Source organism: Chiloscyllium plagiosum, unplaced genomic scaffold (assembly GCF_037043375.1).
Source record: "Chiloscyllium plagiosum isolate Xiang-an unplaced genomic scaffold, Cpla_swu_hap1 HiC_scaffold_21, whole genome shotgun sequence".
In the NCBI taxonomy this organism is placed as follows: Eukaryota; Metazoa; Chordata; class Chondrichthyes; order Orectolobiformes; family Hemiscylliidae; genus Chiloscyllium; species Chiloscyllium plagiosum.
This window is the reverse complement of record NW_028270159.1, coordinates 17,003,218-17,028,984: the sequence shown is the minus strand read 5'-3', so window position 1 is coordinate 17,028,984 and position 25,767 is coordinate 17,003,218. Positions and strand designations below refer to the sequence as shown.

The 25,767-nt window shown below is 43.5% G+C and overlaps 1 protein-coding gene across 9 annotated transcripts in view; it reads left to right on the top strand.

Moving 5' to 3' along the window:
- Window positions 1–25,767, top strand: part of rapgef1b (Rap guanine nucleotide exchange factor (GEF) 1b) — a 249,885-nt gene that overhangs the window by 108,167 nt on the left and 115,951 nt on the right. For 5 of the 9 annotated variants that reach the window (XM_087998349.1, XM_087998343.1, XM_087998342.1 and 2 more), the window contains exon 4: window positions 23,293–23,440. In XM_087998349.1, coding sequence (XP_087854475.1) covers window positions 23,293–23,440 — 148 coding nt within the window. Of the gene's footprint in view, window positions 1–21,566; window positions 21,603–23,292; window positions 23,441–25,767 lie in introns of all 9 variants that reach the window. The other 4 variants (XM_087998341.1, XM_087998346.1, XM_087998345.1 and 1 more) reach the window with 1 other exon arrangement.

Sequence of the window (25,767 nt, the reverse complement as noted above, 5' to 3'; positions counted from 1 at the left end):
GAGGACCAGTTCAGTCAGTCGAAGGAGGGTGTCTGTGGAAGGGTACTGGTCGGTACGGCGGGAAAGAAAGAAGTGGAGGGCTTTGAGTCCTTCGTGATGGGGGATGGAGGTGTACAGGGACTGGATGTCCATGGTGAAAATAAGGCGTTGGGGACCGGGGAAGTGAAAATCATGGAGCAGGTGGAGGGCATGGGTAGTGTCCCGAACGTAGGTGGGGAGTTCTTGGACTAAGGGGGACAGGACGGTGTCAAGGTATGCCAAGATGAGTTCGATGGGGCAGGAGCAGGCGGAAACAATGGGTCGGCCGGGGCAGTCAGGTTTGTGGATTTTGGGCAGGAGGTAGAAGCGGGAGGTGCGGGGTTGTGGGACTATGAGGTTGGAGGCGGTGGATGGGAGATCCCCCGAGGTGATGAGGTTATGGACGGTCTGGGAGATGATGGTTTGGTGGTGGGGGGTGGGGTCATGGTCAAGGGGGCAGTAGGAGGAGGTATCTGCGAGCTGGCGTTTGGCCTCAGCGGTGTAGAGGTCGGTGCGCCAAACTACTACCGCGCCTCCCTTGTCTGCTGGTTTGATAGTGAGGTTGGGGTTGCAACGGAGTGAGTGGAGGGCTGTGCGTTCCGAGGGTGAGAGGTTGGAGTGGGTGAGAGGGGTGGGGGAGTTCAGGTGGCGGTTAATATCGCGGCGGCAGTTGGCTATGCAGAGGTCGAGGGCAGGTAGGAGGCCAGCCCCCCACCTACGTTCGGGACACTACCCATGCCCTCCACCTGCTCCATGATTTTCACTTCCCCGGTCCCCAACGCCTTATTTTCACCATGGACATCCAGTCCCTGTACACCTCCATCCCCCATCACGAAGGACTCAAAGCCCTCCACTTCTTTCTTTCCCGCCGTACCGACCAGTACCCTTCCACAGACACCCTCCTTCGACTGACTGAACTGGTCCTCACCCTGAACAACTTCTCTTTCCAATCCTCCCACTTCCTCCAAACGAAAGGAGTAGCCATGAGCACCCGCATGGGCCCCAGCTGTGCCTGCCTCTTCGTAGGATATGTGGAACAATCCATCTTCCGCAACTACACTGGCCCCACCCCCCACCTTTTCCTCCGCTACATTGATGACTGTATCGGCGCCGCCTCGTGCTCCCACGAGGAGGTTGAACAGTTCATCCACTTCACCAACACCTTCCACCCCGACCTCACATTCACCTGGACAGTCTCAGTTTCCTCCCTCCCCTTCCTCGACCTTTCTATTTCTATCTCAGGCGACCGAATCAACACGGACATCTACTACAAACCAACCGACTCCCACAGCTACCTGGACTACACCTCCTCCCATCCTGCCCCCTGTAAAAACGCCATCCCATTCTCCCAATTCCTTCGACTCCGCCGCATCTGCTCCCAGGAGGACCAGTTCCAAAAACGCACATCCCAGATGGCCTCCTTCTTCAAGGACCGCAATTTCCCCCCCGACGTGGTCGACGATGCCCTCCACCGCATCTCTTCCACTTCCCGATCCTCCGCCCTTGAACCCCGCCCCTCCAACCGCCACCAGGACAGAACCCCACTGGTCCTCACCTACCATCCCACTAACCTCCATGTACAGCGCATCATCCGCCGCCATTTCCGCCACCTCCAAACGGACCCCACCACCAAGGATATATTTCCCTCCCCTCCCCTATCAGCATTCCGTAAAGACCACTCCCTCCGTGACTCCCTCGTCAGATCCACACCCCCCACCAACCCAACCTCCACTCCCGGCACCTTCCCCTGCAACCGCAGGAGGTGCAAGACTTGCGCCCACACCTCCCCCCTCACCTCCCTCCAAGGCCCCAAAGGAAACTTCCATATCCGCCACAGATTCACCTGTACCTCCACACATATCATCTATTGCATCCTTTGCACCCGATGTGGCCTCCTCTATATTGGGGAGACAGGCCGCCTACTTGCGGAGCGTTTCAGAGAACACCTCTGGGACACCCGGACCAACCAACCCAACCACCCTGTAGCTCAACATTTCAATTCCCCCTCCCACTCCACCAAGGATATGCAGGTCTTTGGACTCCTCCATCGTCAGACCACAGCGAAACGACGGTTGGAGGAAGAACGCCTCATCTTCCGGCTAGGAACCCTCCAACCACAAGGGATGAACTCGGATTTCACCAGTTTCCTCATTTTCCCTCCCCCCAGCCTGTCTCAGTCAAATCCATCAAATTCAGCACCGCCTTCCTAACCTGCAATCTTCTTCCCGACCTCTCCACCCCCACCCCAGTCTGACCTATCACCCTCACCTTGACCTCTTTCCACCTATCACATTTCCGACGCCCCTCCCCCAAGTCCCTCCTCCCTATCTTTTATCTTAGCCTGCTGGACCAACTTTCCTCATTCCTGAAGAAGGGCTAATGCCCGAAACGTCGATTCTCCTGTTCCCTAGGTGCTGCCTGACCTGCTGCGCTTTTCCAGGAACACATTTTCAACTCTCTTTGTGATATGCTAACGTAATGTCTTCCATTCCCCATACGTGCAACATGAGTTAGTTCCATTGCAGCCCATGTCCTTTCATTAAACATGCACCTTGTTCTGTTTCATTTAAATGATGTGGACACAATGCTGAAGAGTATATTTTTGCATTGCATCCTTCTAAACTGATTTAATTTTATAACTTTCTATTTATCTGTGGAGTATAATGATACTTTAGATAATTAAGCTAATATTCTCTGATCTATATAATGTCTTAATGGGTAACTCTGATATAAATGGGGATTGCTGCAATTTTATATATGCTGTAATAATATTGTTATTTATAATTCATTCTTCCATAGGTTTATAAAAACATGTTAAACTGCTGAGCTAGCAGCTGATCAGCCATGCTATATACATTTATTTTCCTTTGTCAGCTCAAGCATGATTATCTGTACTGTTGGCATCATTCCTGACCTCTCATTTGAGAGACTTTTCTGCATATCAATCAATCTTTTAATGGTCCATGTATAATTCTGTCTCACACAGTGGTCGAACTGTGAATTACCCATACCAGGTCTTGGTTTGTACTGAGCTGTCTGTTCTGGATTCCTTGTCTCTTTTCCAGAATTTTCTTTAGTTGAGAACTTAGTGTTGGAATCTTTTGGCAGTCAACTGTTTCTAAATCAGTTAAAATTTACTCCTAAAACCCCTGTGTTAAATACTATGCTGACATCATTGACTAGACTGTAATTCAGTTGCCCTTGATCAGATGATGTAGTTGGCTGCCCTCCACTGTTATACACAGGTAGCTTGGTCTGATACTCTGGTCAGAACTGAACAGGCCCGTATCAGAGATGAGAAGATGGATGAGTACTAGCTAATGGTGTATATTATATGAAATATGAACATCCTTGATCAAAACTAATCCAATTTCCCTGGGGGAAAAAGACTTTGGACACTTCATATCCATACTACTCATGATTTTGTAAACTTCTATAAGGTCACCCCTCAGCCTCCAAACTGCAGGGAGAAAAGCTTCAGTTTATTCAGTCTCTCACTATAGCTCAATCCCTGCAACATTCTTGTAAATCTTTTCTGCACCCTTAAGTTTAACAGCATCTTTCCTATAAGCAGGGAGACCAGAATTGAACACTAAGTGTCCTCCTGAAAGTTTGGTAAAGCTACAACATGATGTCCCAACTCCTGTACTCAAAACACTGAGCAATGAAGGTAAGCATGCGAAATGCCATCTTCACCACTCTGTCTACCTGCAGCTCTACTTTCAAGGAACTATGCACCTGCATACCTAGTTTTTTGTTTGGCAACACTCCGCAGGGCTCCACCATTATCTGTGTATGTCCTGCCCTGGTTTGCCTTGCCAAAATTCAACGCCTCATTTATTTAAATTAAACTCTATCTGCCACACTTGGCCCATTGGCCCATCTGATCAAAGAACTGTTATATTCTGAGAGAATTTTACTCCTGTTCTTCCTTCTGTTCTAAAAGGCTCTCCTTAAGATGCAGAGGAATTTGTTAAGTGTGTACAAGACAATTTTCTGATTCAGTATGTGGATATACCTACTAGAGAAGGTGCAAAACTTGACCTCTCTTGGGGAAGTAAGGCAGTGAGGTGTCAGTGGGGGAGCACTTTGGGGCCAGCAACCATAATTCTATTGATTTTAAAATAGTGATGGAAAAGGATAGACCAGATCTAAAAGTTGAAGTTCTAAATTGGAGAAAGGCCAATTTTGACGGTATTAGGCAAGAACTTTCGAAAGCTGATTGGTGGCACATGTATGCAGGTAAAGGGACGGCTGGAAAATGGGAAGCCTTCAGAAATGAGATAACAAGAATCCAGAGAAGGTATATTCCTTGGAGGGTGAAAGGGAAAGCTGGTAGGTATAGGGAATGCTGGATGACGAAAGAAATTGAGGGTTTGGTTAAGAAAAAGAAGGAAGCATATGTCAGGTATAGACAGGATAAATCGAGTGAATCCTTAGACGAGTGTAAAGAAAGTAGGAGTATACTTAAGAGGGAAATCAGGAGGGCAAAACGGGGACATGAGATAGCTTTGGCAAATAGAATTAAGGAAAATCCAAAGGGTTTTTTACAAATATATTAAGGACAAAAGGATAACTAAGGAGAGAACAGGGCCCCTCAAAGATCAGCAAGGCGGCCTTTGTGTGGAGCCACAGAAAATAAGGGAGATACTAAATGAATATTTTGCATCAGTATTTACTGTGGAAAAGGATATGGAAGATATAGACTGTAGGGAAATAGATGGTGACATCTTGAAAAATGTCCAGATTACAGAGGAGGAAATGCTGGATGTCTTGAAACGGTTAAAAGTGAATAAATCCCCAGGACCTGATCAGGTGTACCCGAGAACTCTGTGGGAAGCTAGAGAAGTGATTGCTGGGCCTCTTGCTGAGATATTTGTATCATCGATAGTCACAGGTGAGATGCTGGAAGACGGGAGGTTGGCAAACGTGGTGCCACAGTTTAAGAAGGGTGGTAAAGACAAGCCAGGAAACTATAGACCGGTGCGCCTGACCTCGGTGGTGGGCAAGTTGTTGGAGGGAATCCTGAGGGACAGGATGTACATGTATTTGGAAAGGCAAGGACTAATTAGGAATAGTCAACATGGCTTTGTGTGTGGGAAATCATGTCTCAAACTTGATTGAGTTTTTTGACGACATAACAAAGAAGATTGATGCAGGCAGAGCAGTAGATGTGATCTATATGGACTTCAGTAAGGTGTTTGACAAGGTTCCCCATAGGAGACTGATTAGCAAGGTTAGATGTCATGGAATAGAGGGGGAACTAGCCATTTGGATACAGAACTGGCTGAAAGGTAGAAGACGGAGGGTGATGGTGGAGGGTTGTTTTTCAGACTGGAGGCTTGTAACCAGTGGAGTGCCACAAGGATTGGTGCTGGGTCCTCTACTTTTTGTCATTTACATAAATGATTTGGATGCGAGCATAAGAGATAACAGTTAGTAAGTTTGCAGATGACCCCATAATTTGAGGTGTAGTGGACAGCGAAGAGGATTACCTCACATTACAACAGGATCTGGACCAGATGGGCCAATGAGCTGAGAAGTGGCAGATGGAGTTTAATTCAGATAAATGCGAGGTGCTGCATTTTGGGAAAGCAAATCTTAGCAGGACTTATACACTTAATGGTAAGGTCCTAGGGAGTGTTGCTGAACAAAGAGACCTTGGAGTGCAGGTTCATAGCTCCTTGAAAGTGGAGTGGCAGGTTGATAGGATAGTGAAGAAGACGTTTGGTATGCTTTCCTTTATTGCTCAGAGTATTGAGTACAGGAGTTGGGAGGTCATGTTGCGGCTGTACAGGACATTGGTTAGGCCACTGTTGGAATATTGCGGTCTCCTTCCTATTGGAAAGATATTGTGAAACTTGAAAGGGTTCAGAAAAGATTTACAAGGATGTTGCCAAGGTTGGAGGATCTGAGCTACAGGGAGAGGCTGAACAGGCTGGGGCTGTTTTCCCTGGAGCATCGGAGGCTGAGGGGTGACCTTAGAGATTTACAAAATTGAGGGACATGGATAGGATAAATCGGCAACGTCTTTTCCCTGGGGTCGGGGAGTCCAGAACTAGAGGGTATAGGTTTAGGGTGAGAGGGGAAAGATATAAAAGAGACTTAAGGGGCATCTTTTTCATGCAGAGGGTGGTAAGTGTATGGAATGAGCTGCCAGAGGATGTGGTGGAGGCTGGTACAATTGCAACATTTAAGAGACATTTGGATAGGTATATGCATAGGAAGGGTTTGGAGGGATATGGGCCGGGAGCTGGCAGGTGGAACTAGAGTGGGTTGGGATATGGTCGTCATGGACAGGTTGGACTGAAGGGTCGGTTTCCGTGCTGTACATCTCTATGACTCTATAATTACTTCAGAGACCTTTGTACTTGGTGCCTGTAAAGTAGTGCAGATGGAGTAAAACTGATGAATTAATTGGGTGGGTCCTGGTGGCGAACAAAGAAAAGCTAGTCATGGAAGTAATTTTATCAGTATGCCCTAATTGTTGTTGTTAGGGTCTAGTAACACTATTCTAGTAGCCTACGACTGCGGATGATACTCTGAAGACTTCCGCTAGATTGCACCCTTTGATTTCCTTGAATAGTTTAAACATGAAATTTGAATCCTGATCTGACTGCATTTCAGTTGGCAGACCTTGTTGGGTAAAGAATTGGGTCAATTCTGACACCCCTGTTTAGGCAGATATGGCTCTCAGAAGCAGCCTCTGGGAAGTCGGTAGCCATGTATATGATGGTAAGGATATACTGGAAGCTTCCTTCATTTTTGGGCACGAGTGACACAGTCCACTAACACCTTGCTGAATGGTTGACTGAACACTGGAACAGGAATCATAGATGCACGTCACTTTGCAGAGAAGGGTTTTTTCCACAACCTGGAGAGTCTGAGGCTGAGGGGTAACCTTACAGAGGTTTGCAAAATAATGAGGGGCAAGGATAGGATAAATAGACAAAGTCTTTTCCCTGGGGTGGGGGAGTCCAGAACTAGAGGGCATAGGTGGTTTAGGGTGAGAGGGGAACGATATAAAAGGGGCCAGGTATTTCATGCAGAGGGTGCTAAGTGTATGGAATGAGCTGCCAGAGGAAGTGGTAGAGACTGGTACAATTGCAACATTTTAAGAGGCATTTGGATAGGTATACGAATAGGAAGGGTTTGGAGGGATATGGGCCGGGTGCTGGCAGGTGGGACTAGATTGGGTTAGGATATCTGGTCGGCATGGACAGGTTGGACTGAAGGGTCGGTTTCCGTGCTGTACTTCTCTGTGACTCTATGGTGTGACAGGTCCTGATAACCTCACTACATCCTTGTGGAATTGTGGCCAGTAGAAAGTCTGGCTGATTGGGTTTTGCATATAGTGACATGCTAAACTATCGCAATTTTGTGAGCAAGTCACAATGCTTCCGTACGGAACCCTTGATTCTCTACAGAGTGATGCTGTCCATGTCTGTTCCTCTTTTGCAAGTATGAGAGCAGCTGTCTGTACACTCATCAGCACCTCATTTTTAATGTGGTAGCATTCAGGGATTGTGTCTGCCTTAGCTTCAGTATGAGCAGTCTGACCTAGTGTTAACAGTGAGTCAGCTGCTACCAGATTCTACTTATTACCTTATTGGGATGTTCTGTTCTATTCTCCTGAAAAAGTTCCAGATAACAAGACCAGAGATTCTTCTATTTGTAATTCTGCGTCAGCGCCCATAGGCTAAGCTTGTCTGTCCATAGACTGTATGATCACAGTGTGGGGAAAATGCCAGACATTTTCTCCTGCTGTAGTTCAGCCCTCTTGGAGACCCCTTGAGGGTCTTATTTCAAAGAGCAGGTCATTCCTGTCCATAGGCAGAGTTGGAATGGTTTCCATAGTCACAGATTCTAACACATAGCAGCATTACAAATACATCCATTAACATTGGAACCAACAACATTGGAAGGGAAAAGGTTGAGACTCTGAAGGGAGATTACAGAGGGTTAGGCAGAAATTTAGAAAGGAGGTCCTCAAGGGTAGTATTATCTGGATTACTCCCAGTGCTACGAGCTAGTGAGGGCAGAAATAGGAGGATAGAGAAGATGAATGCATGGCTGAGGAGCTGGGAGAAGGATTCACATTTTTGGATAATTGGAATCTCTTTTGGGGTAGAAGTGACCTGTACAAGAAGGACAGATTGCACCTAAATTGGAAGAGGACTAATATACTGGCAGGGAAATTTGCTAGAACTGCTTGGGAGAATTTAAACTAGTAAGGTGGGGGGGGGGTGGGACCCAGGGAGATAGTGAGGAAAGAGATTGATCTGAGATGGGTATGCTGAGAACAGAAGTGAGTCAAACAGTCAGGGCAGGCAGGGACAAGGTAGGACTAATAAATTAAACTGCATTTATTTCAATGCAAGGGGCCTAACAGGGAAGGCAGATGAACTCAGGGCATGGTTAGGAACATGGGACTGGGATATCATAGCAATTACGGAAACATGGCTCCGGGATGGGCAGGACTGGCAGCTTAATGTTCCAGGATACAAATGCTACAGGAAAGATAGAAAGGGAGGCAATAGAGGAGGGGGAGTGACATTTTTGATAAGGGATAGCATTACAGCTGTGCTGAGGGAGGATATTCCTGGAAATACATCCAGGGAAGTTATTTGGGTGGAAGTGAGAAATAAGAAAGGGATGATCACCTTATTGGGATTGTAATATAGACCCCCAATAGTCAGAGGGAAATTGAGAAACAAACTTGTAAGGAGATCGCCTCTGTCTGTAAGAATAATAGGGTAGTTATGGTAGGGGATTTTAACATTCCAAAAATCGACTGGGACTGCCATAGTGTTAAAGGTTTAGATGGAGAGGAATTTCTTAAGTGTGTACAAGACAATTTTCTTGTGTGTGGATGTACCTGCTAGAGAAGGTGCAAAACCTGATCTACTCTTCGGAAATAAGGTAGGGTAGGTGACTGAGGTGTCAGTGGGGGAGCACTTTGGGGCCAGCGACCATAATTCTATTCGTTTTAAAATAGTGTTGGAAAAGGATAGACCAGATCTAAAAGTTGAAGTTCTATATTGGAGAAAGGCCAATTTTGACGGTATTAGGCAAGAACTTTCGAAAGCTGATTGGTGGCACATGTTTGCAGGTAAAGGGACGGGAAGCCTTCAAAATGGGAAGCCTTCAGAAATGAGATAACAAGAATCCAGAGAAAGTATATTCCTGTCAGGGTGAAAGGGAAGGTTGGTAGGTATAGGGAATGATGGATGACGAAAGAAATTGAGGGTTTGGTTAAGAAAAAGAAGGAAGCATATGTCAGGTGTTGACAGGATAGATCGAGTGAATCCTTAGACGAGTGTAAAGAAAGTAGGAGTATACTTAAGAGGGAAATCAGGAGGGCAAAACGGGGACATGAGATAGCTTTGGCAAATAGAATTAAGGAAAATCCAAAGGGTTTTTTACAAATATATTAAGGACAAAAGGGTAACTAGGGAGAGAATAGGGCCCCTCAAAGATCAGCAAGGTGGCCTTTGTGTGGAGCCACAGAAAATGGGGGAGATACTAAATGAATATTTTGCATCAGTATTTACTGTGGAAAAGGATATGGAAGATATAGACTGTAGGGAAGTAGATGGTGACATCTTGAAAAATGTCCAGATTACAGAGGCGGAAATGCTGGATGTCATGAAACGGTTAAAAGTGAATAAATCCCCAGGACCTGATCAGGTGTAACCGAGAAGTCTCTGGGAAGCTAGAGAAGTGATTGCTGGGCCTCTTGCTGAGATATTTGTATCATCTATAGTCACAGGTGAGGTGCTGGAAGACTGGAGGTTGGCAAACGTGGTGCTGTTGTTTAAGAAGGGCAGTAAAGACAAGCCAGGGAACTATAGACCGGTGCGCCTGACCTCAGTGGTGGGCAAGTTGTTGGAGGGAATCCTGAGGGACAGGATGTACATGTATTTCGAAAGGCAAGGACTGATTCGGGATAGGCAACTTGGCTTAATGCGTGGGAGATCATGTCTCTCAAACTTGATTGAATTTTTTGAAGAAGTAACAAAGAAGATTGATGTGGGCAGAGCAGTAGATGTGATCTATATGGACTTCAGTAAGGCATTCGACAAGGTTCCCCATGGGAGACTAATTAACAAGGTTAGATCTCATGGAATACAGGGAGAACTCGCCATTTGGATATAGAACTGGCTCAAAGGTAGGGTGGTGGAGGGTTGTTTTTCAGAGCTGAAAATGTGTTGCTGGAAAAGCGCGGCAGGTCAGGCAGCATCCAGGGAACAGGAGAATCGACGTTTCGGGCATAAGCCCTTCTTCAGGTTGTTTTTCAGACTGGAGGCCTGTAACCAGTGGAGTGCCACAAGGATCGGTGCTGGGCCCTCTACTTTTTGTCATTTACATAAATGATTTGGATGCGAGCATTAGAGGTATAGTTAGTAAGTTTGCAGATGATACCAAAATTGGAGGTGTAGTGGACAGCGAAGAGGATTACCTCACATTACAACAGGATCTGGACCAGATGGGCCAATGAACTGAGAAGTGGCAGATGGAGTTTAATTCAGATAAATGCGAGGTGCTGCATTTTGGGAAAGCAAATCTTAGCAGGACTTATACACTTAATGGTAAGGTCCTAGGGAGTGTTGCTGAACAAAGAGACCTTGGAGTGCAGGTTCATAGTTCCTTGAAAGTGAAGTCGCAGGTAGATAGGATAGTGAAGAAGGCGTTTGGTATGCTTTCCTTTATCAGTCAGAGTATTGAGTACAGGAGTTGGGAGGTCATGTTGCAGCTGTACAGGACATTGGTTAGGCCACTGTTGGAATATTGCGTGCAATTCTGGTCGTCTTCCTATTGGAAAGATGTTGTGAAACTTGAAAGGGTTCAGAAAAGATTTACAAGGATGTTGCCAGAGTTGGAGGATCTGAGCTACAGGGAGAGGCTGAACAGGCTGGGGCGGTTTTCCCTGGAGCGCCGGAGGCTGAGGGGTGATCTTACCGAGGTTTGCAAAATTATGAGTGGAATGGATAGGATAAATCAGCAAAGTCTTTTCCCTGGGGTGTGGGAGTTCAGAACTAGTGGGCATAGGTTTAGGGTGAGAGGGGAAAGATATAAAAGAGACCTAAGGGGCAACTTTTTCACGCAGAGGGTGGTACGTGTATGGAATGAGCTGCCAGAGAATGTGGTGGAGGCTGGTACAATTGCAACATTTAAGAGGCATTTGGATGGGTATATGAAAAGGAAGGGTTTGGAGGGATATGGGCCGGGAGCTGGCAGGTGGGACTAGATTAGGTTGAAATATCTGGTCGGCATGGATGGGTTGGACCGAAGGGTCTGTTTCCATGCTGTACATCTCTGACTCTGACTCGAAGTGTCTTCAATACCTTTTCCCAGTAGTAGAGTTTGACTGATCCTGGTATCTCTTAATTAAGACAGAATTGCTTGCCATCCTTCCTTTGTATACAAAATGCCAGTTACGCTCAGGGATTTGTTCAACCCCATCCACACACTTTGGTGTCTTTACAGAGGTTCACACAAGGAGTCAAACCCCTCACTTGGTCTGCTAGGCTTTCCCTGTCATTCTCTACTTGGAGTGTATGTGCCATGATAAATCCACTGGCTATTGTGCAGTTCAAAAACAGGCATCTTGGCTTCACCTCCTCTTAGCACCACCCTTTCCCTCCTGAAGAGAGTTTCCAGAATTTCTGTCTCTCCCATGGGTCTCTGGTTCCTATCACTACTCCTACCTCTATTCTTTCTAGTTGGTTAAAGTGACTAGACAAAGATTTCTTAAGAAACAGGGGTTTGTGGATCAAACCAGTGATCAGCCAGTTCTGGCTGTCAGCCCAGACCCAGTCAGTGTCAAGATTAGAGTGGTGCTGGAAAAGCACAGCAGGTCAGGTAGCATCTGAGGAGCAGGAAAATTGACGTTTTGGGCAAAAGCCGTTCATCAATCAGTCTCTGTTCCTTATTGAGATGCATTCTTATTAGGAAAGAATTGGAGTTTTTAAACTCCTCAACAATAATTGTTTCATGCAGGTTTTCGTAAATTTTTTTTGTTTTAAATGCCTGTATCCCACTGGTCAAAAGCAGGCTGCTTAAAGCCTTTCAAATTCCAGGCATGTTTGGTTAGGCCATTTCTGGAGGTTATGATTTTTTTTTGACATTATACTTCTGGAACTATTTTGTCTGGACACAACAGAGATCCCTTTTGTTGCTCAGTTAGTTTCCAGTAATAATGACTAATGTTGAGCTGACCACTTGAATTGCTGTGCTATCTGTTGGAAAAAGACAAAGCAGGCTTCCACCTCTGCCTCATAGAACCTAGGAAATAACAGCAAAGCAAGTTGCCTCTATCCTCAAGTCTGAACCAGTGGTCTCTTCATGGGACTCAGTTTTCCTGCCTCTCAGCTCAAGCACTTCCTTTGATTTCACAATTACCTTGTTCTGTTAAACTGCATATGATATCCCATTGTGGAGGAACTAGGACTTGCTCCAAATGAACATTTGACGGGCTGGGAGCCATGGTACATATCTCTCACCAAAACTTAGCATCGATCCTGTTTCTTTTGATTGTTGTTGAATTTATGCACCACAGGAGTCTGCAGCTTAAAATCTTCAGATTTCTAAAATTGAGGCTAAGCGTGTTCTTTAAACATTATCATTGTAATTCTTAAAACCCAAGTCTAATTTTTGCTCCCCACATTTCTAACTCCTGTCACTGCTCACTTAACGGTTTGTTCTTTCTGAAATCAGATTTTGTTGGTCATTGCTTCCGATCATTGCAGAAAAAGACAAGTGTTCAAGTTTAATCTTTCAGCTCTGTTGTAAAAAGATGATTCCAGCAGTTGACTGCTTCATCCTGTTTTTTGCAGTAATGGGCAGATTTCTGAAGAAATGCAATACTTTCCTGCCTAGCAAATCATCCACATATGAACTAGTTGCACTGCATCCAATGTAACAATGTCCTTTTTTAAAAATAAGATTGAAACTTCATACAACACTCCAGATGAGATCTCATTAACACCCAGTACAACTGTAGCAAAACCTCCCTACTTTCATACCTTAATCCACAGTAAGTAAACAGCCTTTCTTAAACATTCTGTATTGGCACACTAAATTACAAAATTAATAGCATCTGCAAGATTAAATATGTTTTCTTTCATTTTGATTTTTCATTGTTTATGATGGCCTTGTGCAACTTTTGATATCCTCGAGTGTATTTTGTTTCTCTGGCTTCCGTCAGAACTACCGTAGCACCGATATTTAGTGAATTGAACCAAAGCTTGCTTGAATACAGCATGATGACTTGCAAAGTACAGCCTCTACTGCAAGATGTTTTTGAGCAAATGTTTAAAGCAAGAATGGTGAACTTGTGCTTGAATACTTTCAGCTCTATGAGTAGGATTCATATCCAGTAAATTGTTTGAATTAAAGTCTCATTAAACACTCAGTAATATATTGATGCTAGTATCATGGTTTACAATCTCAAAGATTGTAAATGTGCTACATTCAGGATGATTAAAGTCATAAAATTCCTCTGGTTGTGATTTTAATCAAAGTGTTGAACTGTTTTGCACTGAAATGGTATAATGTGTTGGTTACAGAAATCTAGTGTCTTTTTAGACTAAAATCTTTGAAATCACCTCTCCAATTCCTACTGGATATGAGTAGATCTACCTGTGTAAATGGGTATATATAGGTATGAGTATAACTTTTTGACTTGTTGTAGCAACATAGGGAATTAGTCTTTCCAACTGGACAGCAGGTTATTTTCTTAGATTTGAATGGTATTTCATTGCTCTGAGTTAGAAAACAGTACCACGTCCATGATGTATGTAATTGAAGAGTCTTCAGTGCTGATACTTAGTTCAAAATATTTTGTTCCTGACATAACTCGCTCATGATGTTAACAAATGTTCAAGAACTAAATTCCACTGTCTAATATGCGCAATTTTAGGTTGAAATATGAACTTCAGTTGTCTACTTCTTGATTCATTGGTATGAAGTTGTAAATGCTTTTGCTCTTGTTTGCTGAAATTTCTTTTGTATTTGACTAATGCAATTTTTTGCACTGACACTTTCCTCGATCAATGCATTAATTTTCCCTATCTAATATGTTGAATAAATGTAAGACTAGTTCTGCCCTCAGTTACTGCTCTGCTATTGGTCTATGTGAACCTGGTGTTGTGGCATTTGCTATCTTTTACATTTGGCTAGAAGAACATATTCAGTAAGCTTTAAGTTGAGGCAATGAATATGATGACTTGTCCAATTTTCTGGAAATTTGATGACAACTGGTACCATCTGAGTCACTGTTCAATTTTCAGGTCTGCATTTGGTTTGCTATCAAGCGAGGGCACGTTTTGGGGCTTGACTTGATGCTCTTATGTTGAAATTGTCTTTAACCTTATTTGCTTTCTACTTAAATAATGGAGGACAATGACATTTGTGTCAATGTAAAATGGCCAGAAGCGAGCAGCTTCATGAGAGGAGTGGGAAATTGATCAGATGAGATAAAGAATCCAGATTCATGGTGCTTTGGGGAATCAGTTCTGGAGAAATTAGGACTGGTACAAACAAGACATGTTGCATCTGGGTGGAAATGGCACCAGTGTCTTTGTGGTGATCGGGTGGGGGAGAAATAAAAGATAAAGGTAAGAAGCAAAAGTGGAAGGGAGAAAAAAAGAACAAGAGCAGTAAGCAGGACCTTGGTCAAAAATAAAGCCAAGATGATTAACTAAAAGACAAAACCCAAGGCTTTGAGGCATAATGTGCAAAACATTCACATTAAATAGATGAATGAGTAGCACGAATAGAGATAAGCACTTTGATATAATTGTGATTACAGAGACATGACTACAGTGTAATCAGGGTGGGGAATTGAAAGGAGAAAAATCAAACTACGGTGAGGAAGAATTGGCTCCGAATCACAATGTGAAGTCTGTTTGGATGAAGGTAAGAAACACCCAGGGGCATAGAACATTGTTGAGGTTGTTTATAGGCTCCCAAACAGTACAAACAAACAGTACAGACTACAGATTCAAAAACACCAGCACGGTTCGCCTTCAAGATCCTCTGCTTCACGCTTGCAGCAATGCGCCGGTACTTAACCTCTCTACAGTCTGCCCTGCCTCAGCTGAGGGCCACACTCTCTCAGAATTGCAAAGGACCCACTCTGTACGACATCCTCAGGAGAATTCATACTCTCAACAAACAGTATTTCAACTCCATCTCAAACATCAAAAACTGTAAGTACAACAAACTTTTATCTACCCACCTCCATTACCAGCGCTCCTCAAATATTCCAGAAGATTCCCCTGGCCTCTGGAACTGCTCGGACGCCATTAGCCATGCGGCTGGTGCAGCTGCTAACCCCCCACGCTGATTGATGATGTCATTTCCGCCCCCATCATGGCCACTCCCACAGCCACCTCCGCCCCTCACAATTCCTCATGCATCACACGTGACATCACTTCCGCCCCTCACATTATTGCTGATGTCACACGCTCAGTGACTTCCGCCACCCCACTGCCGTGTCTGCCACCACTTCCACCCCCACCAACGCCACTCACCTGCATTCTGCTGACACCCCCCCCCTCCACAGATCCCACCATCACCATCCCTGCCCCCCAGAACCCTGAGGGGAACACCACCCCTGCTCATGACTCCACCTCCATTCCCCCCACCATCACACCCACTCCAGTTACTGGCTCCGCCCCCCACTCCCAGCTCCACACCCACACCAGGTCCCAGCTCCCAGCCCTGCCGAAGTTTCACCATCCCTCCAGACCTCCTCGTCACTGAGGACGAACAATCAGTCCTCAGCAAAGGACTCCCCTTCATCCCCCTCCATCCACGCATCAATGAATTTAATACACGCCGTGATGTCGAATACTATTTCCGCCGCCTCCGAGCTTACTTTCACAATCAGGATTCCCGCCCACCTTCCAAGGACCCCTTCGCCCACCTCCAACACACTGCATCCACCTGGACACCCCGCACTGGCCTATTACCTGCCCTCGACCTCTTCATTTCCAACTGCCGCCGGGACATTAACCACCTCAACCTGTCTACCCCCACTCCAACCTCTCACCCTCACAACGCGCAGCCCTCCAATCCCGACCTTACCATCAAGCCAGCAGATAAAGGGGGCGCAGTGGTAATCTGGCGTATTGACCTCTACACCACTGAAGCCAAATGCCAACTCGAGGACACCTCTTCTTACTGTCCCCCAACCATGACTCCACCCCCCCATCACCAAACCATCATCTCCCAGACCATTCAGAACCTCATCACCTCAGCAGATCTCCCACCCACAGCTTCCAACCTCATAGTCCGGGAGCCCCGCACTGCCCGGTTCTACCTCTTCCCCAAGATCCACAAGCCTGACCACTCTGGCCGACCCATTGTCTCAGCATGCTCCTGCCCCACTGAACTCATTTCTACCTACCTCGACACTGTCCTATCCCCCCTAGTCCAGGAACTCCCACATACATTCGAGACACCACCCACGCCCTCCACCTCCCCCAAGACTTCCGTTTCCCCGGCCCCCCAACGCCTCATCTTCACCATGGATATCCAATCCCTCTACACCTCCATCCACCATGACCAGGGCTTCCAAGCCCTCCGTTTTTTCCTCTCCCGACGTCCCCAACAGTACCCTTCCACCGACACTCTCATTCGTTTGGCCGAACTGGTCCTCACCCTTAACAATTTCTCCTTTGAATCCTCCCACTTCCTCCAGACCAAAGGGGTAGCCATGGGCACCCGTATGGGCCCCAGCTATGCCTGTTTCTTTGTTGGCTACGTAGAACAGTCGATCTTCCGTAATTACGCCAGCACCACTCCCCACCTCTTCTACATTGATGACTGCATTGGTGCCACCTCGTGCTCCCATGAGGAGGTTGAGCAATTCATCAACTTCACCAACACATTCCACCCTGACCTTAAATTTACCTGGAGGAGAAAGTGAGGTCTGCAGATGCTGGAGATCAGAGCTGGAAAAGCGCAGCAGGTCAGGCAGCATCCAGGGAACAGGAGAATCGACGTTTCGGGCATAAGCCCTACTTGAACACATTTCCAGTTTAAATTTACCTGGACCATCTCTGACACCACCCTCCCCTTCCTGGACCTCTCCATCTCCATTAATGACGACCGACTTGACACTGACATTTTTTACAAACCCACCGACTCCCACAGCTCCCTGGATTACACCTCTTCCCACCCTACCTCTTGCAAAAATGCCATCCTGTATTCCCAATTCCTCCGCCTCCGTCATATCTGCTCCCAGGAGGATCAGTTCCACCACAGAACACACCAGATGGCCTCCTCCTCTAGAGACCCTTCCTACATGGTTAAAGATGTCCTCCAACACATCTCGTCCACATCCCGCACCTCCGCCCTCAGACCCCACCCCTCCAACCGTAACAAGGACAGAACGCCCCTGGTGCTCACCTTCCACCCTAACAATCTTCGCATAAACCAAATCATCCGCCGACATTTATGCCACCTCCAAAAAGACCCCACCACGAGGGATATATTTCCCTCCCCACCCCTTTCCGCCTTCCGCAAAGACCGTTCCCTCCGTGACTACCTGGTCAGGTCCACGCCCCCCTACAACTCACTCTCCCATCCTGGCACCTTCCTCTGCCACTGCAGGAATTGCAAAACCTGTGCCCACACTTCCTCCCTCACCTCCATCCAAGGTCCTAAAGGAGCCTTCCACATCCATCAAAGTTTTGCCTGCACATCCACCAATATCATTTATTGTATCCGTTGCTCCCAATGCGGTCTCCTCTACATTGGGGAGACTGGACGCCTCCTAGCAGAGCGCTTTAGGGAACATCTCCGGGACACCCGCACTAATCAACCACACTGCCCTGTGGCCCAACATTTCAACTCCCCCTCCCAATCTGCCGAGGACATGGAGGTCCTGGGCCTCCTTCACTGCTGCTCCCTCACCACCAGATGCCTGGAGGAAGAACGCATCATCTTCCGCCTCAGAACACTTCAACCCCAGGGCATCAACATGGACTTCAACAGTTTCCACATTTCCCCTTCCCCCACCTCACCCTAGTTCCAAACTTCCAGCTCAGCACTGTCCCCATGACTTGTCCTACCTGCCTATCTTCTTTTCCGCCTATCTTTTTTTCCACCTATCCACTCCACCCTCTCCTCCCTGACCTATCACCTTCATCCCCTCCCCCACTCACCTATTGTACTCTATGCTACTTTCTCTCCACCTCCACCCTCCTCTAGCTTATCTCTCCATGCTTCAGGCTCTCTGCCTTTATTCCTGATGAAGGGCTTTTGACCGAAACGTTGATTTTACTGCTCCTCGGATGCTGCCGGAACTGCTGTGCTCTTCCAGCACCACTAATCCAGAATCCCAAACAGTAGTGAAGATGTAAACAAAGGCATTAAACAAGAAATCAGGTAATAGGGTAAGACTAATCATGGGTGACTTCAGCTTTCATATCGATTGGATCAAACTTGCAATTATATTGTGGGAGGAGGGTTTACTGGCATGTGTACTAGATTATTTTTAGACCAGTGTGTTGAGTAACCAACCAGAAAACAGTCTGTTTGAGACTGTGTGTACTGTGCAATGAATCCAGATTTAGAGGTGTAATCTTAAAAATTAGAGCTGTGGCATTTGAGTGAAATTAGAATTTTTTTTTCCTCGCTTAGGATAGTGAAAATATAAACTCTGTCAATATTGTGGATACTGAACCAATTTAAATTTTAAGGAAGAGTGTTAAAGAATGTGAAACAAAGGAAGGCAAATTAATTGAGTTAACAATCAACTCATGATACAATAACATGGTTGAGCAGTCTTGAACTGAATGACAAACTTGTTCCACGACCGAGATTCCGACAACTCGCTTCCACTGTGCAAGACTGAAATTAACTACTATGCCATTTGTCATTCCTCTCGAATTGAAAACATTTTTCTGTCAAATGGTTGACCATACCAGTTTAAACAGGGTCGATGTCTTTCACTTCATGATCTAACCCATGGGGCATAGATAGTTGTTTCTTGAATGAGTGGATGCAAATAAAATAAATTGCTCTCACTTCTGAACACCTGGCTCTTGTATTAGGAATTAATTCATACTGACATGTGATTTCTAAGTGTTGCACACAAGGCATTCTGCTGCACCTGATTTGTGGGAAATGTTCAATTATCTTCCTTTCTGAGGAAGATACAAATAATTGCATCTTTGTGAATATGAGGTGATACCTTGATCTCAACTGGTATTTGAATTTGACTTCGCTTTGAAAAGCATTTGATAAATAGAAGCTTATGAAAATTGCAGATTACCCAAATTGTTATGTGTTTAAAGGTGTGATGCCACCACCACAGGACTTGTGAAAACATGGCGTTTAAATTTGAAAAGTTGGCTTGAGTTTATAATCCATTCATTCTTCCTGTTTCTTGATCAAATTTGACTGTCATAGATCAGAATGTGACTTTGTGAAGGAAAATATTTCAGCATGTCGCTGATGTATGTTGCAGTCAGTGTCGCATTAATGTTCACAAGGCTTGACAAAAGTACTGATCTTCATGATACGTTAGATGAAATAGTACCACTCTTTCTTCAGGATTATTGATATCTTTGCATTAACGTCTTAAACCTGCTCCCATTTCTTCTATTCCATTAAAAAGAAACCTGGGGTTTTATATTTCTGTTAATGAAGTCTTGAATTTTGTGGTGGTGTTTTCGAAAAATCCTGTGAAGATCACAAACTCGTCCTGGGTGCCTCTGTTATAATCAGAGGACATAATTAGTGATCTTGATTTTTAAGGTATTCTCTGGTGATGTTGCACAGATGTAAAGAGGTGTTAGATTTTTTATGTTATAAATTGTGTCATAATATTTACACATATTGTTCTTTCTGACTAAGTTTGTACAGAAAACTTTTAGCTGTGAACTGGGATATTAAATAAATATTCCAATCTAATAATTGTACCTTAAGCTGCTTTTGATACACACAGTAACTTTCTCCTTGCCAGTGTTATGAACCACATCAGACCCCCTCAAAATATTTGAAGATAGCCTAGACCCTAACTTTTTTCTTAAAGGCAAATGTAAAGTGTTGTGTTCCAGACGCAATTTGACTTGTCATACTACTTGATGTAAAGCAAAACACAATTTATTCAAACACTATAGTTAAAATACAACAAAAGAAAGAATAACTTAGGTTGTCCAAAAGAGTTAACTTACTAACAGAATAATAGATACAATAACTATTGCTAATTAATTGTTCCAATATAGTAACATACCATAAATGTACCCTTGGCAAAACTCAGAAAATAGATTTGTCTCATAGGCAACCCAGCAGCAGTGAGAAATCCTAGCTTCGTGCTGTAGTAGAGAGGGGCAAAAAACAGCTGCAACCTCTTTAAAGGTTCAGCAGCTTCTGCTAAATCTCTCTCTCTCTCTATCTTCTAACTTAAACCACACCAGAGTATACCTCTTAAAGCGCATAGCATCATCACATCAGCTATGGTTCCTTTTGTTTTCTTGCATGCAATATACCTGTGATCGTCAGCACAGGTTGCACTTGGCATCCCCTTTAAGGCTACGTTGAAACCCTCCAAGTTGTGTCTTAGAAATGGTGTCAATTTTTGTCCCTTTGAAGCATCTGGGGACTTTGCACATGACTATAGTTACTGTAGAAAGGCAGGTTTGTGGCAGTATTCATGTCTCTAAAGTATCTTGAAAAGCTATTCCACTTATATATTAGTTCAGTGGGTACCTCTACCTTTTTCCGTTCTTCTGGATTTTGTTGGATAACGCTTGTACATAACAATAATAATTTTGAAGTGGATGCTTTTAAATAAAGTACGTGTTGATATTAACTTATGTATAAAATCACAAGCATAGACAGCTAAGTATCAACGATAAAACAGTGCTGCTATTCAGGCATTGGTTATTCAATTTTGGTGTAATGAAAAGGTGATTTTGTAAACGTTTTTCGAAGTCAGTCTTTTGGAGAACTTGTCTTTCATTTTTGTAACAGATGAGTGAAATTGCAAAGGAATAATAATGCTGACCTGTAATGTAACTCTCTTTAATTCTTAAAATGCCTAAAGAAATGTAATTCACTTGCAACTGTTTATTTAAAAGCAGGTGCATTTCTGTTATGAGCTGTGAACTCCCATTTGAAAGGTCTGAGGTTTGCTTGTGGTGTGATTACATTTAAAGTATGCAAAGGGGAAGGATTGTGGAAGCTTGGGAACTGTCCTTTCACAACTAGAAATAGTATTTCAGTGCAATCCTGGCGAGTGTTTTCCTTGTGTAACTTTAATGTTCCTCAAATTTCTTTGAAATGAGCACTTCAATGTGTCAAAGGGACTATTGGTGTGGGAATGAAAGTGCACAACATTGGATTTTAAACTGCTGGACGAAGATGATATTAGGCTCATGTAGAGTGTTTTATTTGTCATATAATCCTGTACTTGATTGCACTTTTATCACTCATTTCACTGTATATATACCATTCTCTAACACCATCAACCCTAATTTAGGTAAACCAAATAATAATTAATAAATGCTCTGTTGTGCTAATTACAGGACACTTACCAGCGGAAACCAAGTGATGTACTTGTGGTAGGCTCATACATTTGAATTTTTTGGAAAACTATCCAATTCAGGAGGTTCTGTTTAACACTGGTTCTTGTAACACTGAACATGTTTAAAGTGGTTACTTTGTATGAATAGGTCATTTTTAAAACTATATTTGAGGCGTGAAAGTTTATCTGTGCTTGGCTAATGATCAACAACTATATGGGCAATGTGATTGCATTATTGATGGATCCAGATGCTTTTAGTTTATTTTTGCTAAATTAACTAACTACATCAATAAAAGTTCTTGAGTGCTGGCAATTCCTTGGCTGAAGGATTTAGCACAAGGGATTATAGGCTCAGGATGAGGGATCTATTTCATACTGAGATGAGAAATGTCTTCACTTAAAATTCTGAATCTGAAATTTTGTACTCCAAAAGACTTGAATGTTTAGTCATCCAGAGTATTCAAGACTGATTATTGAACAGATATGGAATCAAGTGTTTCAGGATAGGACAAGAAAGTGGAGGCGAAGTAGACCATAATATGCGACCTTATTCAACAATGAGGTGACTTGAAGGGCTGTGAACTTTTAATTCCTGCTCTAAGTTATTGTGCTCGTAACTAGAGTCCTTCCCTTTCTTTGTTATAAGTGGGAATGTTTACCATTCATCATTCTTCAGACACTGAAGCAGTCCGTGTTCAAATACAAGACGACTGGAACAATTTCCAGGCTTTGTCTGACAAGTATCCAGCAACATTTGTGCCATATTGATGATGTCAGACAATGGCCATCTCCAGTAACAGACAATCTAACTACCACATTATCACCACTGTATTCCCCACTATCAATACCTTAGTTCTTACCATTGACCAGAAATTAAACTGGTTGCTATATAAATACAGTGGATCCAAGAGCAGATCAGAGGCTAGGAATCATGCAGCAATAACTCACATTCTGTAGGATTTAAGGAGACGACTAGGGATCCGCAGTAAATATTGGCCAGCCATGGTACCCATGTCTTGTGGGAGAATAAACGATAAAAACCAACAGCTGTGACATTTCAGTAGATGTGATTTCCAAAAGATAGTGGAATATAGGATAGAAATTGTAAAACAATACAAAATCCAGCAATTAGATGGGGCACATGGCTGGGACAGGATGGAGTTGAGGTTTTGTGTAGCAAAGGACATGGGCTGCACTGTAATCTAAATATTTGTGGAAGAATTAATCAACTGAGTTGGTGAATGTGGAGAAATAATACAGAATGTGCATTGTGTAGCTGCTTATGCTGCACTTTCTTAGGATAACTTAAATGTAGGTCTGCTGCTTCATTCTTTTTGTATAAAAAATTAAAATAGCTTCTTTCCTGTGCGGGTGTTTGGTTTAAATTTCTCAACAGACGGCTGTTGGTGAAGGGCTCAGATTGGTGACCTAGTTGGAAATGGCACATCAGGCCAGTCAAAACCTGTGGAGAGCTCATACTTCTGGTATACAATCTTGCACGTAAACTGCTTCTGTTAAATGACTGTTTAGCTGTTTATGGTTTATTTTTCTTTTCTCTCCATAGATACTGACTGGCCCAATGTGCATATCCTGGTTTTATTTTGAATTTGAGCTCTTGCAGTTTTTCTCTGCTTTCTAATCTGCCAGCTGGCTCTTTTGAATCACTTAGGATTGGAGCTTCAGTATACAGTAGACATAAAATTATTATTTTTCTCTCTCTTTTTCAGCTCAGCCATTACATCCTGTTTAAACCAGGTATACCAGAGCCTGGCCAATCTAATTCGCTGGTCTGATCAAGTGATCTTAAAAGGTGTGAATTTAGAGGACAAGGAAAGGGTCATGGCAATGATTAAAGCAGTGCTTGACGGAATAAAGGTATTTTTTTCCTTAAGAGCATGTAAAGCTGTTCTGTATTTTTCAACATCCTCTTTCATTTGAGCTGTGGGAATGGGATGTCTGGTGGAAGAAAGAGTAATTGTTTTTTCAGTCCTCGACGGTTCGCAGCTGCATGTCACTAAAGTACTTGGCCAGAATATTCCCAAACTTCCTGATCTACACAAGGTCATGTTCATTCTCAACTCTCCATTTCTCCTGATGGAGAAGCACATAGTGTCCAGATTGGTAGTATCCACAATAGCAAGATTGAAAGCCATTGAATAAATTCAGCACAGAAGGCTTCTCAGTTCCTTTTCTTCCATAGACAAGTTTGATGTGACTTGAAATAAAAGTTCTCTTCTAAAAATGTAAGGTTTCTTATTTAATCAGATTTGCAGTATTATACACTTGGTTTAAATTTTTTTCCCTTGCTGACTTTGCAGTATAATCTTAATTGGAAAATGGTGCAAGGGAATTATTTTGTTTCCTTTCAACATGTTAGATGTGTTCTCTTTATGAAAATGTCATAGACTGTAATCAGAGTGAACTGACTAAATCTTCGTGGCAACAATAGAAAATGAGTGTCCGCATGAATTTTGACCAATTGAAGACCATTTTAATAGGAGTAAATGGTGTTGTTCCGCAAATGCGTTAATTAGATTTCCAGTTTAACTTCCTACTAATTCGAGTTCTAATGGCAAGTTTTGAGAAGATTTGTAGCTCAAGTTGAAGTTCTGGATGTAAGTTTTCTCGCTGAGCTGGAAGGTTCATTTTCAGACGTTTTGTCACCATACTAGGTGAGCCTCCGGTGAAGCACTGGTGGTATGGCCTGTTTTCTGTGTATGTGTGTGTGTTTAGGTTTCCTTGGGTTGGTGATGTAATTTCCTGTTCTTCTCGGGGTGGTAAATCGGATGGAAGTCAATGTGTTTGTTGACAGACTTCTGATTGGAGTGCCATGCTTCTCGGGATTCTTGCGTGTCTATCAGATGAGGAAGAACACCACTTCAACTGGGGCAACACATCCATCCTCGGTCAAACTAAACAGAGACACTTGCGAGAATCCCTAGAAGCATGGCACTCCAACCAGAAGTCTGTCAAAAAACACACAGACTTAAATCTGATTTACCATCCCCTGAGAAGAAGAACAGGAAATGACATCACCAACCCAAGGAAACCTAAATGTGCACACAAACAGTGGGCCATACCACCAGTGCTTCACTGGAGGCTCACTGATGATGTTACCTAGTATGGTGACGAAATGTCTGAAAAACGAACCTTCCAGCTCAGCGAGCAAACTTACATCCTGAGTTCTAATGCTTTAATAAATTACTAACAAGCAACTAATTTTGCAGATGGTTTGCTACTACAAACCAAAATTTGTTGCTTCTGCGCTAACTTTTTTTTTAAATGGAGAAATTCCATATCCTGGTCGGCCAACAAAATGAACGTGCTTTTGTAATCAAATGTGACAACGTTGTGGTTCATCTGGACAGTTGGAACTTGAGAATAATTATTTTTAAAGCTTTAGGAATGGATCTTGTGCATTTTTAGGAATTGGCTTTATTTTAAATTTCACCTTTCTAATTGCAGAAACATTGAATTCAACTCAAACAATTGATATCCCAGTTAGGGCAAGTTTGATATTATAAAATGAAAAATAACTAGTGCAGTAACCTTTAATAAACAAGACTGCACAAAACATACAAATACTTCAGTTTTGATAAAATCCTTTAATTTAAGTATTCTCTTCTGAATTGATAGCTATGGTTTAAGATGGCCTGGTGTTCGTGCCATTAAATTGTAGGCTAAATCCCAGTATCCCACTCAACTTGCATATTTCAACCAATTTTCAGAATAATTGTTTTCTATTACTTGCTGAAGTTTTGTTTTGCACTTGTGCCATCAACAATTATACAGTATCTGGTCTGTTAAATTTTATTTGAAATGTTTATTCTATCAATAATTAATTGTTCTGATTTTAAAGTTAAATTTGGTAAAAACGTATTTGCTTAGTGCAGTGAAAATTTGAAAATTGCATATACATGATTAATACCTGAAAATAATATTATACAAACAGAAGTTCCAGTGTGATGTACTCTTGACTTCCTATTTGGAGCAGAAAGTCTTGTCAATTGCCTAGGCTTTGAGAAATGAGGTTCTAAAAATGCAGCCAACAATACATGCTAGTGTTATAGAACAGGCCAGACCCTTCAAAACATTTCAAGAGGGTAGCAAAGATCCTAATATTTCTAATTGTTTTGAGCAGGTGTGAGGTGGATATTCCAGAAGTGATGCAGCTGGACCAACCACTCAGTTTCAAACAAAAC